An 18,147-nucleotide genomic window follows, 5' to 3' on the forward strand; every position below is an offset into this window, starting at 1 on the left:
TTTCAGATTCAATCTTGGGTCGGGGCATGTACGTGTATGGGAAACAACTGATTAAAGTTTCTCTATCTCCCCTCTCCTCCTTCCCCCCCTCTCCCTTCCTCTCTCTCCCTTCCTCTCTCTCTAAAAAATTAGTAAACATATACAAGGGTGAAGATTAAATAAAAAAGATTAGTAAGGCAAATCTGAAAGCAAAACTGACAAAGTCACTTGGGGAGGGTGCTAGTTTCGAAGAGATTGCATCAGTCAAATTCTAAATAAACTTGGAATAGAGCCATTTGGTTAGTTTGATCATAGTGAGGCATTAAATATTTCCTAGACCCAAAAATAAAAGCCTCTCCCTTTATAATGTTTGTTGTTTTTTCTATTACCTAATAGTTATTGATTTTAGCTGAAAGGGGCCTTACAGATCATTGCTTCATAATTCATTCAGCAGGTATTTATTGAGTGCCTACTACATGCCATTTCTGTGTTAAACTTAACTAAGGATGACAAAAATCAACAAAGATACTCTGTCATCATGGAGCTATTTAGTGAGAAGACATTAAAAATAAATAAGCAAATAAAATAATTAAAAATTGTGATAAGTGCTGGGCTGTGCAGGAAGCAAACTGGGTGCTGAGAAAGACATAAGGAGACCTACTTTAAGGGTTATCGGGAGTAGTGACTTTTTTTTTTCTTTTTTATTATTGACTTTTTTTTTTGGGGGGGGGAGGGGGGAGAGAGAGAGGGAGAGAAAGAAACATTGATTTGTTGTTCCACTTATTGATGCACTCACTGGTTGATTCTTGTATGTGCCTTGACCGGGGATCGAACCTGCAACCTTGGCATGTCAGGACGATGCTCTAACCAGCTGAGCCACCGGCCAGGTGGGAGTAGTGACTTTTTAAGTTGGGAATTTAACAATGAGGAAGAAGTAGCCAAATTTAATGATCTCTCTCTCTCTCTTTTCACCTTTTTTTCCATTTTGCTTTTATGCCTTTTACAAAAGTAATGAAGACAAGGGTTATCAAAGCTAACAGTCAATACTTTCTAGATTTGAACACTTAGGAGAAATGGGCATTGCCTTACTGGTTCATCCCATCCAGACATCACTAACCTTAAAGTTGGGTATGTTCTAGTTCTATTAATAGCCATATATTGATTTCCCATTCATAAATATATAGGAACCTCTAGAAAATCAATTTGTTTCCTGACTTCTAGGAGCATATTAATACCTAGCTTCTATTGAAAGCTTACCATGTGCCAGACCCTTTTTTCTGAGAACTTTGCCTGTGTTATAATCCTCACCACGGTTTTGTGAGATGTGTCCTGTTATTACCTCCAATTTTCAGTTGAGGCAGAGCTGGGTTATGAACACAGGCACACTGACTTCCAGAGCTCATGTTCTCAGTTGCTTTATTATACCACCTCTGTGTGATGTTTTCCCTTATAATTGATGCAAAGTAGGTACCTTGTTCATGTTTGTAAAGGCATCTTTGGCCAAGCATTTCATTTGAATGAGGTAAAAATCTGGGCTCAATGTGTATATGCCATTCATAATCATCGATCTATGATCATCCCTCTTTAGCTTTAATTTTCCCAAATTAAATTAGTGTGACCTCATCGCAGTGCCCTCTTATTCTTATGGCAGTTCCTCATTATAAGACCTCCCATCTAGCCCTAGCCAGTTTGCTCACTGATTAGAGCGTCTACATGCTGACGGAAAGGTCTTGGGTTCAATTACGGTCAAAGGCACATACCTCTGTTGCAGATTCAATCCCCAGCCCCGCACTTGTGGGAGGCAACCAGTGGATGTGTCTCACATGGATGCTTCTGTTTCTCCTACCCCCTTCCATGGTCTTTCTAAAAATATCAATGAAAAGAATATTTTCTGGTGAGGATTAACAACAATAAAAAGACCCCATCTAGCTCTATGACAGTCATGGTTGGAATAAAGCCCAATGTAATTCTCTCCTGAAACATGTAGACTAGACAATACCCTGTCTCCTAGTTTCCAGTCCCCTAGAATGCTTTCCATGAAGGTATTCCTGTCCCACAGTTCTGCAATCACCATGAAAATGATCCCAAAACTATCCTTAGTGTTCTTTTTTTTTTTAATATATATATTTTATTGATTTTTTTACAGAGAGGAAGGGAGAGGGATAGAGAGCTAGAAACATCGATGAGAGAGAAACATTGATCAGCTGCCTCCTGCACACCCCACACTGGGGATGTGCCCGCAACCAAGGTACATGCCCTTTACTGGAATCGAACCTGGGACCTTTCAGTCCGCAGGCCGACACTCTATCCACTGAGCCAAACCAGTCAGGGCTTGGCTGCTCTTTAAATTTCTTGACTTTTCTATGCTAAAGTACATACAGATAAATACAGAGGCGTGGATTTTTTAAATTATAGTAAAAGGTACTTTATATTTGTTGATTGTTTTTGTACAGCCACATATCCTGAGGTCACATTTATTTTTCTTTACAAGCCTATCTTAAAGTTGTTCTCAAGTTTAAAGACAGGGATGTGCGGGCGGAGAATATATATCTATATATATATATATATATATATATATATATATGTATGAAAGACATGACTCTGCCTCCCAGGAGTTCATTTCAGTAAAAATAATGCATGTACGCATGCAGCAGCATAAAAGAGATTATGACTAGATGCCAAAATCATCTGGGAGTGAGTGGTGAAGCAATTATCATAAGCCTTGAAAGAAGGGAGAAGGCATGGTGGGCTGGATGTGTCAGAGAACAGCAAGTACCTTGAGCTCCTGGAGTGCAGACTCTGTCTCATTCCTCTGTGTGTCCCCAGTGGCCAGTCAGAGCTTGTGCTCAATAAATATAGGAATGAGTGAGACTTGAAGATTACGTAGAATTTATTTGAAGCTGAGGGTTTTTTTAATGTTTTGATGCCATCTATTGTGTTTTGTTTTAGATTATTATTATTCATTGTGTAAACTTTTTTATAACCAGCTAATGAATTAATTTAGTGATCATGCAATTTCTTTATGGCAAAAGGAAAATGGATGTGGCTTACAAGGCCCTTTGTGATCTAGCTCCTGCTTTTCCTTCTACCCTCACCTGATCCTTGCTCAGCTGGGTTCCACAGGAGAATTAAGCCTACGGAAGAGGATCTGAGGGACTGTTTTCTCATTCTCCCAATAGCTACCAAGTGGTGAAGGGCTGCTATACCCCCTGCCAGGGATACTTCCCCCATCTCTTGGCCTGGCTAACTTCTACTCAGGTCTCACCTAAAATGTCACTTCCTCCAGGAAACTTTCCCTGAACCCCAGCCCCCAAATCTTGGTGATGTGTCCCTATTGTATGCTGATAACATCCTCTATTCTCCTTTAATAACATTCATCATCCTATTTTATAATTGTTTGTTTTCTCATCTATGTCCACACCCACCCCAACTGGACTGGAAGCCTCATTGGGGCAGGAACTCTCAATTGTATCTCTGGAGTCTAACAGTGCTTGGTGCTCAATAAATACAAACTGAGAAGAATAAACTGATTTTTTTAAGTTACCGTTAACCCCTTCATATTGCTGGTAATCTGGCAAATGACTGAGCCAACCAGCAGATGAAAACACTGTCAGTTAAAAACACTTTGACACTGCCCAGAATCCAGCTATGAACCAGGAGGTCACAGTTCAATTCCCGTTAAGGGCACATGCCTGAGTTCTGAGTTCAATCCCCATGGTGGAGGCATGCAGGAGACAGCCGATGAATGATTCTCATCATTGATGTTTCTACCTCTCTCCCTCTCCCTTCCTCTCTGAAATCAACAAAAATATATATTTTTTTAAACCAACACTTTGTCACTGGGGCTACATTTGATTTGCACATGGAACCCGTCACCATCATCCATGTTGTACTTATTAATAGACATTTGTTTAGCACCAGCAGTATACCAGCTGCTAGTGAGCACGTCTTACAACTAGCATGTATATCTATCTGAACAAGCTCCATCTATCTTAATTGATGAGGAAGTGGATGGAATATTTTCTTCTTGACTCTTTTTTTTAATCCTCACCTGAGGATATTTTTTCCATTGATTTTTAGAGAAAATGGGAGGGAGGGGGAAAGAGAGAGAGAAAAATGTTGATGTGAAAGAGACACATCAATCAGTTGTCTCCTGCATGCTCCCTGACCAGGGTTGGGGATCAAACCTGCAACCCAGGTACATGCCCTTGACTGGGAATCGAACCCTAGACCCTTCGGTGCGTGGGCTAATGCTCTAACCACTGAGACACTGGCCAGAGCTCTTCTTGACTTTTATATATTCACTTTATTCTTACCATCAGTGGAAGGCTGACTAATGCGGACCTCACTTTTTTGTTATTCATGATGAAAAACAAGGCTGATATCCATGTCTTCCATTTGTTTTCATGTGCATAATTCATAGGCCTCAAAATCAGTGCCCTGGAAATGCTAACAAGCTTGGAAACATGCAGTCATCTGACCCACCTGCTCTCCAGCTTGCTGAGGAAATCCTAGTGGGAAAATAATCTGCTTTCTGTAATGTGCTGATATCCACTGAGCCTACTTCATCGTCCCAAAATGGCCTGTGCCCTAATTCGGTCTCAAACCACCACCTCCTCCTCCCACCCCAGTCTAGCCAAAAACATTTAAGGATCAGTCCAGCCCCACTTCCCATTGCCTGTCACCCTGTGCAGGCGGCCATTCTCTTCCTCCTGAGAGCACGATGCCAAGTGGCTACCGTTTCTGTCTGAGCTGCTCCAACAAGTACATCATCCTAGCGTGCTTTTCCTCGTTTTCATGCTGGGCAAACCATGGGTCCTTAATAAATGTCGATAAATATTTGCCCTACACTACCTTGTATAGATGTGTGAGCATAAGGATAACTATGAAGCACTTTAAATTAAGAAAATATAAATCTACTCAGCCAATTTTAAATGTTCTTTTTGGCTCCACATGTTTGGCAGTTGGATTAATAAATGAAAGAATGGATAAGAGGATTTTTTTTATACTCCCAATCACCATTCTATGAATGGATGAGATCTTGAATGTTCCTTGATGTAATTGAATAAGGAGGATGTGTCATGTCCAGCTTACAGGCAACTTTAGTGATCGATACAGAGACTGAAGATCAAAAGAATAAAGTAGGGTTTGTATCGTTCAACTTTTGAATTGTTTTCAAGTATTAAATAACTGACGGTGATCTCTGAGGCCCCTCTCCAAAACTCCATTCTTTTAGTAAGGCTGGGTTAGAACTAATGTGTCTGTCCAGCTGTCTTCCTGGGTCATTGAGCATGGGCATCAGAGAGGGCAGTAGCAGACTCAGAGTGCAGTATGCCAAGGTTGTAACGTCATTTGAATAACAAGCCAGGGCGGTTAAAATTGAGGTTAAGAACTTTGGCCTCAATAGCACTGGGTGTGTCAACCAACAGGGCTGACAACAGAACACCTCATCTCAACAGATGGGTGTGCAGCATCTCTCTTGCAGGTGCTTTGCTAGGTGCCAGAATTACAAAGATGCATAAGAAACTGCCCTTGTCTTTGAGACAATTGTAATCTGATGGGGAGAAAGACAAAAATAGGTAGTTTCCATACCAAAGTGCTATGAGAGCAGCCATAACAATCTTAAATTCTAAAGCGTGAAAGAAATGAGTTAGTCTTTTTTAGGCAAGTGTTTTATGCCAGGCACTGTGATGGGCATATTTCATGTGTCTTCTTTAATCTTGGAAATGTTATGAGATAGACACTATTATGTGTGTGTGTTTAGCAGAATAGCACGCTGAGGTTTAAGCAGCACTGGCCAGTAGAACTTTGTGCAGTGATGAAATGTTCTACATCTGCACTGTCCTATCACTAACCAGTAGCCATGTGGCTGTTGAGTACTTGAAATGTGGTACAACTGTGAACAGAACTTGTTCTCTTTTCCCCCCATTGTAATAGTCACATGTAGTCAGTGGCTACTATATTGGACACTCAGGCTTAGCAAAGTTCTCAACTTCTATAGGTTTTATGTGATTTGTCCTCTATTACCTCTGCTCATCTCCTAGTTTTCTTCTCCTCACCCACCCACTCCACTCTAGCCACACTGGCCTCCTTAAGGTCCCTCAGTGCGCCTGGCCGGTCCCACCTCTGCATAGCTCCTTCCCTTGTCTCCTTCAAGTCTTTGCTCAAGTGTCCTCTTCTCCAAGAGGCCCACCCTGGCTATCCCTGAAACTCCCAGTCTCCCTTACCCTGTTCTTAACTTTTCTATATACTCATTATTGCTAACATATTATGATACTGTTTATTAATATTTATTACTAAAGACCTGGTGCACGAATCCGTGCACTGGTGGGGTCCCTCGGATTGGGCCAAAACCGGCAGTCCAACATCCCCCAAGCGGTCCTGGAGTGCGAGAGGGTACTCTGCAAAGTTGCTGTCACTCGGCAGCTCCTGCGTTGAGCGTCTGCCCCCCTGGTGGTCACTGCACGTCATAGCTACTGGCCGGTTGGCCAGTCAGCTGGTTGCTTAGGCTTTTATATAGAGACTAGAGGCCCGGTGCACAAATTTGTGCATGGGTGGAGTCCCTCATCCTGGCCAGTGATCGGGGCCATCTCACCCAGCCCTGATTGGGGCCAATCAGGGCCAGCTGGCCTGGGAGGGATGACGGGAGGTTGGCCACCCACAGGAGGTTGGCTGTGGGAGCACATTGACCACCAGGGGGCAGCTCCTGCATTGAGCATCTGCCCCCTGGTGGACAGTGCGAATCATAGCTACCGGCCGGTCGTCTGATCATAATGGTCACTTAGGCTTTTATATATATAGATTACTTATTGACTGTCCCCTTCCCCATCCCATAAGGTCCATGAAAATTTGTCTTCTTTGTTTATGATGTATCCCTAGTGCCAAGAATAGTGCCTGAAATACAGTAATCACATGGTAAACATTAGTTCACTTAGAGAACTGGTGGGATTCAGGCATGACTTGTCCACACCAGAACCTGTATTCTTAGTCACTACACTATACTTTCTTTCTCTCTCTCTCTCTCTCTCTCTCTCTCTCTCTCTTTGTAAGAGAACATTTACTTGGTAAATTACAGAGGTAGAAGAAGTAATTCCTAGAAGAAATGGGTTTAGGAAATGAGTTATGGGGGTAAAGGAAGGGCCCTTGGAGCTTGGGAATGAGGAAGCTAAGGGTAATGTGCCTGGGGGAGAGGGAGGAAGAGTAAGAGAGGGAAGGGAAAGGCACGGGTGTGCTCCCAGGAGGGAGAGCCCTACGCTATACTTTCTCTTAAGAGTGTGGTGTTCCTCCAGAAGTGAATGAGAGCAGGAACAGGAAAAAAAAAAGAGCAGTGTCTTGCCCTGGCCGGTGTTTCAGTGGTTAGAGCATTGGCCTGAGGACAAAAAGACACATTCCTGGTCAAGAGCACCTAGGTTGCAAGTTCAATCCCTGGCCCCATGGGGCTCCAGCAGGAGGCAACCAATCTATGTCTCTCTCATGTCGATGTTTCTGTCTCTCTCTCTCTCTCTCTCTCTCTCTCTCTCTCTTTCTCTCTCCTCCAACTCCCTCTTTCCCTCTCCTTCCTCCCTCCCTTTCAATCTGTCTAAAAATCAATGGAAAAAATTCCCTTCGTTGAGGATTAAAAAAAAAAAGTGTCCCTAATCGGTCCAAATTCACTGCATTATTACATGTCTTCAAGGAAATAAACAGCAAATTGCTGCCGTTTAGACAACAAGCTGTGTTATAAATGACAATCCAGAAGAGCACATCAGCTCTATAAAACACAACGTTCATCTCTCCATTTCACACATAGTAAACAAGGAGGAGACTTAGTGGTCTTCTGGAGTCAGCTGGAAGAGATAAGAATCCAAGCCAGTTTACCTTATAGCCCAGTAAGCCAGGATTTGAAGATACTTGTCCTGAATGGGTTACACCCCCCCCCCCCCCCCCTTGGGATCCAATCTGTTTCTGATTCACCTCTGGGATTTCAGCTCAATTTGGAAAAGGCAGAGCCTGCCCCACAGTCTGTAGGGGCTGCCCCGGAAACGCCAGGGCGGAACCCCTCTGCCATTTGTGCTTGTGTCGGCAAAACAGCAGATCTCTCAGTGGAGAGCAGACTGGGCCCTGTTTTCCTTCATATTTCATTTAGCCTTGCAACACTAACAGCAAAGAATGAAATGTTATGTGTAAAGTAGAGCATTTCATATTAATTTGCTGGTGAAATCTGTTCTTAGATCTTACCCACCAATCCTGAAGTCAAATTTCACTTTTCTTTTGGAGGTTTTTACCCTTTTCCCCGAGGAGGGCATTATGCCTAATAATGGTCTCCGTTTATCAAACTTCTATGTACCACACACTGTGATGCTTTTATACATTATTATTCTTGACCACAACAGCTCTGAGAGTTTGAGTAAACTTGCCTAAGATCCATGACTAGCAAGAGGAAAAGCTCGGATCTGAACCTATTGTACTCTGAACCTCCTCTGATGACACTACACTGACCCATCAGTATGTTAGTTATCCAGAGGGGGCCATGGTTTCTTTCCCATGTAAAACATTTTCTTAAAGGGACAATCAATATATTCCATTTATTTCCTAGATAAATTCCATAATTGTGTATGTTGCACAAAGGGAGAAACATAAGCATATCACCTCTCTTTCCACACAATGCTTGGAGTTTCACCCTGTAGAAAGTCACAGGGCAAGCGTGGAAAGTAACAGTTAGCAATCAGTAAACAGTTAATGTGAAATTATAACCAAAGGCAAGTGGTGTTGATAATGTTCTCACATCTGTCACTGCCCTGCCTTCTCATCCTTAGCACTGTTGTATAGTATCTCCCATGGACTATGGCAAAGACTTCCTCACCTAAGTCTGCTCTCTCCATGCTCTTTCATCCAATTCATCTTCTCTACCTATAGTTGTCTTTTCAAAACGTGGGTCTGATTAAGGCACTGTGCTGCCTGACAACCGTCAGCGCCCCACCAGCCCAGCCCCACCATGCAGGATGGCCCTCAGTCCAGGCTTACCCTCCTTTGCCTACGCCCTTGCTGGCCACTTGTCCTCTTATCACCATCACTGTACCCTTCGCTCTACCCTGAAAGACCTCGGTCTTTTTGACAGCTGTGCGTTTGCACATGCTGCTGCTCCCTGTGGCAGAAGCATCCATCCCTGCCCCCCCGTTCACTGGTTGAATTGCAGCGTACAAAGCTCGTTCTTTATCTTTATTATAGGTAGCACCTTATTTTTACCACATTATAAAGCCTATCAACATGTTGTAATTATGTGTGTGTCTCTTTCCATTTGACTTTGGGATCCTTAAAGGCAGGACAGTAATCTGTTCATATTTGCATGTGGGTACCTGACATCATTTCTGGCATCTAGAGATATAGACTACATTTACATTGACTATTTAGTGGATGGCATTTGCAGTTTTGCTCTTTCATTTCTGAAGGATTTTATCTCAGTGAAGAAGTGGATAATAGCTTTTCTATACTATTGTTTTACTATAGTCTCAATATGACTAATTAAAAAGGCAAAGTTGAAAGTTGAATTGACCCCAAAGGGGGAAGAAAAGCAGATATACAATTGGAGTACATCTATACCAGGGTTTTTATCTTGCATTCTGATGGATTCTGGTCACTTTTCAACTTAACATGACATACCTGTGTCAGGACCTAAGGACCTTATTGGAGGAGAATTGCATTCCTAGAAAGTCCCTGCAGACGTGGATAGTGGGTTTCCCTGGGTTTGAGTGATGATCTGGAGTTACTCAGCTGGGAGGCCATGTAGTCTAGTCCCCAGTGGCTAAATCTCTTCTTTTCTCCACAGGGAAACAACTGGAAGGCATCTGGTAAGTTGGGTGGGATCCTTACGTTGACTGGTTTACGAAACAAAGCTGAACCTGTGCACTTCAGGTTCCAGTCTGTGGTTCCAGCTTAAAACCCAGCTCTGCGTCATAAATCTTCAAGTTGTAACACGGTGGTTCTCAGCCAGGAATTCTTTTGTCCCCTCCCCCCGGGACATTGGACAGTGTCCGGAGACATTTTGGGTGGGTGGGTGGAGGCCAGGGATGCTGCTGTCACATCCTACAGTGCACAGGACAGCCCACAACAAAGAATTACTCAGCCACAACTGGCAGTGGTGCTGAGATTGAGAAACCCTGCCCTAAAGAAAGGCAGAGAGATGTCCTGCCCGCCCCTCACCAAGGTTTCTAACTACAGAAGTCTGAAGGCCCCACAAGTCTGTCTTAAATCACACCTACTTTGATCTCTCACTGCTGGACCCATCCCTGTCAGACAACGAGACGGTGGCTGAGCTCTCAGCTCCACTCATGAGGAAGCCATAGGTCAGTATTCAGTCTTGACTCCTAGACCCTCCTGACATTGGATTGATAGAATGGCCCTTTGCTTTGTTTGACTCAAACCAAGTAATATGAACCTCTTCACCTGAAATAGGTCCACCCTTCACACCATCTGGTCCTTCCATCAGCATGGTCCAGGTGCACTGCTCCTGTTAGTTTAAAAAGCCCGGGAACACACCTTGGTCTGCAGTCTTTATTTCAGTAATTGATTTGTTAATACCAAGGTGAATCTCTAGGGACTCCCCTCTGCTTACATGGTTCTCAGCTGGGGTCAGTTCCGAGACATTTGGTAATGTCTGGAGACATGTTTGGTTGTCACAACTGAGGGGAGGGGATGCTGCTGGCATCCAGTCTGTGGAGGCCAGGATGCTGCTACACATCCTGCACTACACAGGCCAGCCCCCAGTCAAGAACTGTCTAGCCCCAAATGTCAATAGTGCCAGAGTTGGGAACCCTCACCTGTGGTGTTTATCTTGCCTTTGGTTGGTTTTGTAAGGCTGTTGACCACAGTCCTATCCGTGGGCAGAAATGATTCTCAGTGCAGTGTGGTGATTGCTTTTTCTCAGATGGTTTTAAGTTTTCTGGCTTATTCTGTCTCCTCTCTGCATTGCAGGCACACCTCCATAGTTGTACACAAGGATGAGTTCTTCTTTGGCAGCGGTGGGATCTCCAGCTGTCCCCCGGTGAGTGACCCTCCCCAGCCCTGTCCTGCAGTCTCAGGTTCCTGGGGATTCCCAGAGACCAGGAACTCAGCTGCTACTCTCTGTGTTCTCGTCCTGGCCCAGTGCATGTAGGCCTGTGGCATCGCTCCTCGCAACTGCCTGAAGGCTCAGCTCAAGAGAACCCTCCCCAGGCCCTCCGGCCAGTTGCTGTGCTCTCTGCTCCCACAGCACTTTTGGGTCCCTGTGTGTCACACTGAGCGTGTTGTGGTGAATTGAGCTGTTCCTGGGGCTCCACAGGAACTATGTGAGCTCTTGGGGAGCCGAGACTGTGCCTCACTCTCCTATCCCGTGACCAGCTCCGTGCCCGGCTCACAGCATGAACTCAGCCAATGTGAAGCCGAATATGCGGGCTCTGAGAGGTAAAGTGAGTTGCCCAAAGTTACATGGCCAGTGCGTGGCAGCAGTACTTAAACAGGTCTGTGACTCTAAAGCCCATGCCGTTTTCCAAAACATTCCTGTCTGAACTAGCCAGGGTTGTCCCAGGAGGTGCTCAAACCACATAGCCGTTCATTTTGATACTCATAAATGGGAAGTCATTCTTGGTTTCTTCTCACTGGCCCCTCACCGATAACAAATCCTTCATTACGCCCAGTCAATTCTACCTTGTAAATGTGTCTTGAATCAGCCGTTCTCTCCTCACCTATCCCCTTTTCTCCAGGGCTTTCACCTAATCCAGGCCACACTCATATCCAGCCTGGACCACAGCAATGCATCTACTCCTCTCCATCAGTCAGTTCTCCCCACGGGAAGCAAAGTGACCTTTTCCAAATGAAAATCTGATGGTGGCATCCCCCTGCCACAAAACTCCACCCATTATTCTTGGAATAAAAACCAGAAAGCTCACCCTGGCTGGTTTGGTTCAGTGGATAGAGTGTCGACCTGTGGACTGAGGGGTCCCAGATTCGATTCCAGCCAAGGGCACATGCCTGGGTTGCGGGCTCAATCCCCAGTGGGGGGCGTGCAGGAGGCAGCCAATCAATGATTCTCTCTCATCATTGATGTTTCTCTCTCCCCTTCTCCTTCTCTCTCTTTTGTTTTTAGAAAAAAACAAAAACAAAAAAACCCAGAAAGCTGGGCGTGACCTCCAGGGCTCTAACTGGTCTCAGGCTGCCTCTTGGGGTGGCCTCTTTTCAAGTCATGCCCTTGCCCAACCCCTCTCCTTACTCCTGGAACACACCTTCAAACCTCTCCACTGCCTTCAGCCCACTCCCCGATCTCTCACCTTGTTATGCTTCTCCATCCTTCAGATTTGAGCTCAGTGTCCCTGACCCTCAAATCTTCCTGACCCTTCAGACTGGAATGGTCCCCTGCCATATGTACTGACAGCATTCTGTAATTTTCCAGCAAGACCCTTATTGCAACTCATAATAATACATTGGTTTATGGGATTTTTTGTCTGCCTTCCCCACTAGGCTATAAGCTCCCTGAGGGCAAGAAACTCATCTGTTTTCTTACATCATACCCCAGTGCCTAGCATAAGGCCCGTCACATAGTGAGTTCTCAATACATATTTGTTATATGAGTGCATAATGGGGGAGGGGGGTCGAATAGTGACCTTTTCGTTTCTTAAAACTCTGAGGTCATTTTTCTCTGGCTACCATGATTATCCTGCTCACCGTGCCCTCTCCAGTGCCTGGAACAATGTCAGGCACATAGTAGGTGCTCACTAGCTGTTGTATAAATTCATGGTCTTTGCAGGGAGCTTTGCTTTGGAGCGCGCTACCTTTTTCCCAGCTCATTCCCAGCGCTGTCCCTCCCTCGCCCCCCAGTGATCCTGTTGCTTCCCCGTGGCTGGTTTTCCCACTGGGCCTCAGTCTTGCCCTTGGTCTACTGTGGCGGTCTGTTAGCCCATGGCTGAGGGTTTTCTGTAGGCCTTTCAGGAACCCTATTAGCATCATTGGATTATCCTCACCGATCGTAAAAGAACTGAATTTTGAAATATTTGCCAGCCTGCCAGATTGCTCACAGTCCTTCACATTTTCCCTGTGTTCAAGGGACATCAAGTTTGTCACTAGAAACCCTGCTGCTTACCTTTTGGACATGGGCATAGAAAGGTGGTCTGTCATGTGGGAGCCATTTCTAATTGTCCTGTTCTGCCCTCATGGTCAGGCAGTTTGGGGACGAAGGGAGATTCAGATTCTGGGTTCCTGTCTTTTTATCAGCTGAAGGAGTGGACAGCATCAGGAGTCTGACCTGCAGGAGACTCGGCTTCCCAGGCCCCCACCAGAAACTAGAAGCCCAATTTCTTAGCCGTCTTTCTAGCACTGGCAATGGCAAGTCTCCAGGAAGCTCTAAGCCATTGGAGCCCCGGTGCAAATAGGAAGTAACATTCTTCATCTGCCCTAGGTGCTCTGAGAGTTAAAGTTGTCAGAACAGAGCATTTGTGGTCGTCCATGGAAAGGCACATTAAAAAGTTCAATGGAAATGGTAATTTAATGACTCTCTTTGGGTTGGCTCTTTTAGGGAGGGACATTGCTTGGGCCCCCAGACTCTGTGGTTGATGTGGGGAGCACAGAAGTCACAGAAGAAATCTTTCTGGAGTACCTGTCCTCCCTGGGGGAGTCTCAGTTCCGGTGAGTGGAGACAGGGTGGTGGTTAGTGTGTCTGTCTCCCCACTAGATGATCACCCCCAGAGGGCAGCCACCAGTCCCATCCCCAGAGTCCTCAGCACCGGGCCTGGCCCAGCATTTGCTGAATAGACATGCAGAGGAGGCAGAAGAGCGCGGGCCTTCTGCTGAGACTTGGAGGAAGGACGGGCTAGTGATTCTTCCTGATTAAAATCAGCTGCTGCTATTCAGCAGCTCCTGTCCTCAGCTTCCACTGGCCAAGTGTTTTGTGCTGAGAATCAAAACCAAGGTTTGTAGAGGGGTTGGGATAGAATACAAACTCGAGCAGATTTTCTCTTAAAGAAGCTTTTGTCGATTCAGTAACTGTTAAACTCCAACCCTAGAGCTCTGCTTTTGTGAAAGTAAAGATTGTCCTGAAATTGTAGAGGAGCCTCATGTTTATATCTCATCCTTCCCTTCAAAATCTGTTTCCAATGGTCCAGCGAGGCAAACCAAGCAGCCCTCAAATTCAGCTGTGCTCCCCCTTCCATTACCTGGTTGAGCATTTCTTACACTCGCTTGCTGGCTGCTCGCTCATGCCTGTGCTCCTTTCTCACAATGTGCAGAGGCGAGGCCTACAACCTCTTTGAACACAACTGTAACACCTTCAGCAATGAAGTGGCACAGTTCCTGACCGGGAGGAAGATCCCTTCCTACATCACTGACCTTCCCTCTGAAGTTCTCTCCACGTAAGTGCCCTCTGCCTCTGCCCTGCCTTGTAAGTCCCCATTCCCGGCCAGTGCCACTCCTCCGCCCAGGTCTGCCCTCTCCTGGTCTCGGCAGAGTCTTCCCAAGCCTGATGGGCCCTGTCACGATGATAGCTTCGAACACGGAAGGCCACCGTTTTCTCTCCTCACCAGTGCACCCTTGTATTACCTTCACCCGACTTGGAGTTGGGCCATCTACCCTGGTCTGAGTGCAATCGCAGAACTTAGAAACCTACTTGTACAGAATCTGGCATCTGTCTTTCCCATTGCACACGAAGCATGCCACTCCCCAGAAGTGCCCGCTTATAATGCAGTTTCAGATGGAGAAGCAGAGAGTAGGTCAGAGAATTCCGAGGGCGGCTTGTTGTTAGTCTTTCTTCCTCTGCACCATGAGCTCTTTGACGCCCTCAAAGACAACTTCCTACTTGCCCTCGTACCTTATGGGCCATCACCCAGGCACTGTCCCTAAGAGGACACACACCCACCCAAAGCCATCACACCCCTCCATTCCTTTGCTATTGACTGCGTTCAGGCAGCTTCTGCCCACTCCAGGGCCATGTCCATTTGTTGACTCTGACTCAGTTTCTCCTGAACTTGGGCCTGTCCGACAGGGATCCCAGCAGGTTGAGCAGGCTCGGCAAGGGGACTGTTTTCACACCTGGGTAGGAACCCCTCAGGAAAAACTGCATCGGACACGAGGCTGCTCTGTCCCAGCCCTGGCCCTGCCTTCCTTGGCGGGTGTGTTCAACCACGCCGCCTTACTAAGGATCTAGGTTATGGGGCCCTGAGCAAGCTTTAGTAGCTGGAATGTTCTTGCTGTTATTATTTGATGGGTGGAGACTGAACTAAGGTTACTGTTTTTCAGTTTCATCTGTTTCTGTTTGGAATACTTCATTCCCTTTGAATTTGGGGACAATTTTCCAAAATGGTAGTATCCCCTGAAGGAAAACAACCCCAGTAACTGAGATGTGTTGTGGACAACCTGTTGTAAGGTTGAGTAATCTTGGACAGTCTCTGACATCCGGTGTTTGCAGTTCCAGCCAAGCTCCTCTGAGAACAACTGGGGAGCCCTTTACAAAGTGGCATTGACACCTGGCAGCCTGCATTTGTTGCATTTCCTGACTCTTCCTGTGTCCCTAGCAGAATCTCCTGACTTTTCCTTTTTCGTGTCTTTTTTCCCCCTCAGCTTCCTCATTAAACTTTATTTTATCTTCTTGTACCATGAAAATTAAAGATACAAGTACAGAAAGTACAAGAAGCTCTAGTTCCCTGTATGTGGCCAGCCTGTTCAAGCCATAGAACTAACCAGGACCTAGAGGCAAAGGTAGTGAGATGGTAGCATCTACTGGAGAGGGGACCCCAGGTGTCAAAATGCAGAGCAGGCTCCTTAGAGACCCCTCCCAAGAAAAGCCAGGCGGGAGGCAAGTGGGAAGAAGAGATGAGGTAAGAGTGTCCTTCCCATGTGGTGCTGACGCTGCACCTGTGGGGAGCTGGGCGTGCTGGCGGTCCACGAACCCACCTGAGCTCCTGTGTCTGCTTTCTCCGCAGCCCCTTCGGACAGGCCCTGCGGCCCCTCCTGGACTCCATCCAGATCCAGCCTCCTGGAGGGAGCACCATGGGCCGACCCAACGGTCAGAGCTAACAGGACTGCATGGGACCGCCCTGCCTCCCAGGGCTTTCCTTTTTAAACAAAACAAACCCGACCAGATTTCTATTTTATAATTTTACATCAGAGCTAACAACCAGGGGACAGCTTTTTAAATTTCCCAGGGAAGGAGATCATCAGGCTGCATGTAGGACAATGCTGCTAAGAACAGAACAAAATGCCATCCCTTTGAAAGTATTATACTAATTTATTAAGGCTGTCTTGTCTGTGCGTTCACTTGACGCTGCTTCCTAAGCGTCCTCCACGCTCGAGGAAAGGAGGGGGTTTGTTTAAGCAGGAAGTACAGTTTGGGGGAGCCCCAACCTAGAACCTCTTTCCAGAAAACACCCATGCTCTACCCAGGTTGCCACCTCCTGTGGGGATCCCGGTGAGTTTTACAACAGCCATGACCTGGAAGCAGTTCCTCACTAGTGTTTAAACGAACCAGAGGAGTTGGTGCACTGGAACCAGTTTCAGGATGACTCACCCAACCTAAGTGAACTCTAGCCACAGCTGTGTCACCTTCCCTCCTCTACCCCAAGCAGGCCATGGGGCCCGAGCTGGAGCCGCCAAAAGCCTCAGGATCGAGGGAGAGCGACAGGAAGTGTCAGGCAGAGAAAACAGGATAAAGCCATTCCTCCTGCCTCCCTAGACTGATGGCCAATCCTCAGACATCAATTTTGGAGAACCTGCCTTCCTCAGCATAGCTGACCTGTTGTAATTAACGAGGGTCCGGCTGGAGTGGCAGAGACCCAGGCCCCCTGTCTGCAAGTCACATGTAATAACCTTATTACAGTCACCTCCCCACCCAGACCAGTGTGCAGTATTCAGCTGGGACCAAGGGGAATGATTCCCGGCTCCAGGAAATGTAGAAAGAATAATAATGCAGAGTCAAGGTGGCAAGAAACTTAGAGTTGTTTCTAATAGGAATTTGTGCATTATCCTAAATGTGTTGTGAAGACACATGTTGTTTCCATCGTCATTTTGACCTTAAGGAAGCGTGGTAGGGGGTGCGTGGCCATTTTCCTTATGAGCTGCTGCTGAGAGCTTATAGGCAGGGAACAATCTGGAAGTTTCTTATCCAGAGAGGCTTTCAGATTCCCTTTCTTCACTGCGCCTCCCCTTAAGTTGGCTTTGGGGGAAGTGAGGGTGGAGGGAGGACTCGGCTGCCAGGTACCTGAGGCCCAGCTCCGGCATTGCCCCTCTTGCCCCTCCTCCTGCAACTTCTTAGACTTGAATTATGTTGTCTTTCCTGGGGTCTGGCCTGCAGCAGGTGCCTTTCTTTTCCAAAAAGCTGCTGCTCCCCTCTGGCCCCTCTCCTGTCTGTGCCATCCGCAGAGCAGTTGGCATCAGGGTCTCAGCTCAAGGAAAAGATGTTAGTCTGCCTTAGTGTTTGCCTGTGACCTGGCCAGCTGTGTTTGCCTGTGACCTGGCCAGCTGTGATGTCAAGTGACATTTTGGAACTTTTACGATGGGAGGCCAAACGAATGAGTGTTTAATTCTTCTCAAGACCCACTGATTTGCCAGAATGCGTAGCAGTGATCCACTAGAGCAGACATCGACTGGAGAATGGACCACGGGGCATCGACTAGAGAATGGACCACGGGGCATGGGTTTCTCCCAGGAAGGCAGCACGTTGGCTCCTTCCCGCCTGGTGTCTCCTTTCCAGCTGCCTGGCCCAGCCCACCTCTCCACACAGAGCTCCAGCCAGAGGGTGCTGGGCATCACAGCTCCTCTTCTCTCTCCTCCCCATCTCTTCTTTCTCCTCCCACAGTCACCTCCAGACCCAGGGCTATACTGAAAAATGGCTCCCCTAAGAGACTTTGAGTCACTTGGTCCATTGAAAGTCCCCTTCATGCCCAGCAGCCATTTGTGCCAATGCCTGTGCCCTAGGGAGAGACAGAGGGATCAGTAAGCCATCTTCTCAGAGCCCTGCAGGAAAGCAAGCTCTCCCTCCCCAAGCCAAGTCCTACCGGCGCTCACTTCGGAAGCCCAGGCTCAGACTCGGACCCCCCTCACATTCTCTGTCTCCCAGCACCTCAGGAGCGTGTCCATTGTGCCCAGCTAGCTCCACACGGGCGTGCAGGGGTGACCAGAGTGACAAGGGAGCCACGTGTGTGATTGTGGTGCACAGTGGACACCTCCATAGCA

The 18,147-nt window shown here is 46.7% G+C and overlaps 1 protein-coding gene across 1 annotated transcript in view; it reads left to right on the forward strand.

Annotated features, from left to right (window-relative positions):
* DESI1 (desumoylating isopeptidase 1) overlaps positions 1 to 16,216 on the forward strand; it is a 19,105-nt gene extending 2,889 nt beyond the window's left edge. Inside the window, exons 2-6 of the mRNA XM_006098519.3 lie at positions 9,785 to 9,806; positions 10,930 to 10,999; positions 13,502 to 13,611; positions 14,211 to 14,333; positions 15,900 to 16,216. Of these exons, the coding sequence (XP_006098581.2) occupies positions 9,785 to 9,806; positions 10,930 to 10,999; positions 13,502 to 13,611; positions 14,211 to 14,333; positions 15,900 to 15,993 (419 nt within the window). The 3' untranslated portion in view covers positions 15,994 to 16,216. The remainder of the gene's footprint in view (positions 1 to 9,784; positions 9,807 to 10,929; positions 11,000 to 13,501; positions 13,612 to 14,210; positions 14,334 to 15,899) is intronic.
* Positions 16,217 to 18,147: the final 1,931 nt, after the last annotated feature.

The sequence above is a fragment of the Myotis lucifugus genome, unplaced genomic scaffold (genome assembly GCF_000147115.1).
Source record: "Myotis lucifugus unplaced genomic scaffold, Myoluc2.0 scaffold_239, whole genome shotgun sequence".
NCBI lineage: Eukaryota > Metazoa > Chordata > Mammalia > Chiroptera > Vespertilionidae > Myotis > Myotis lucifugus.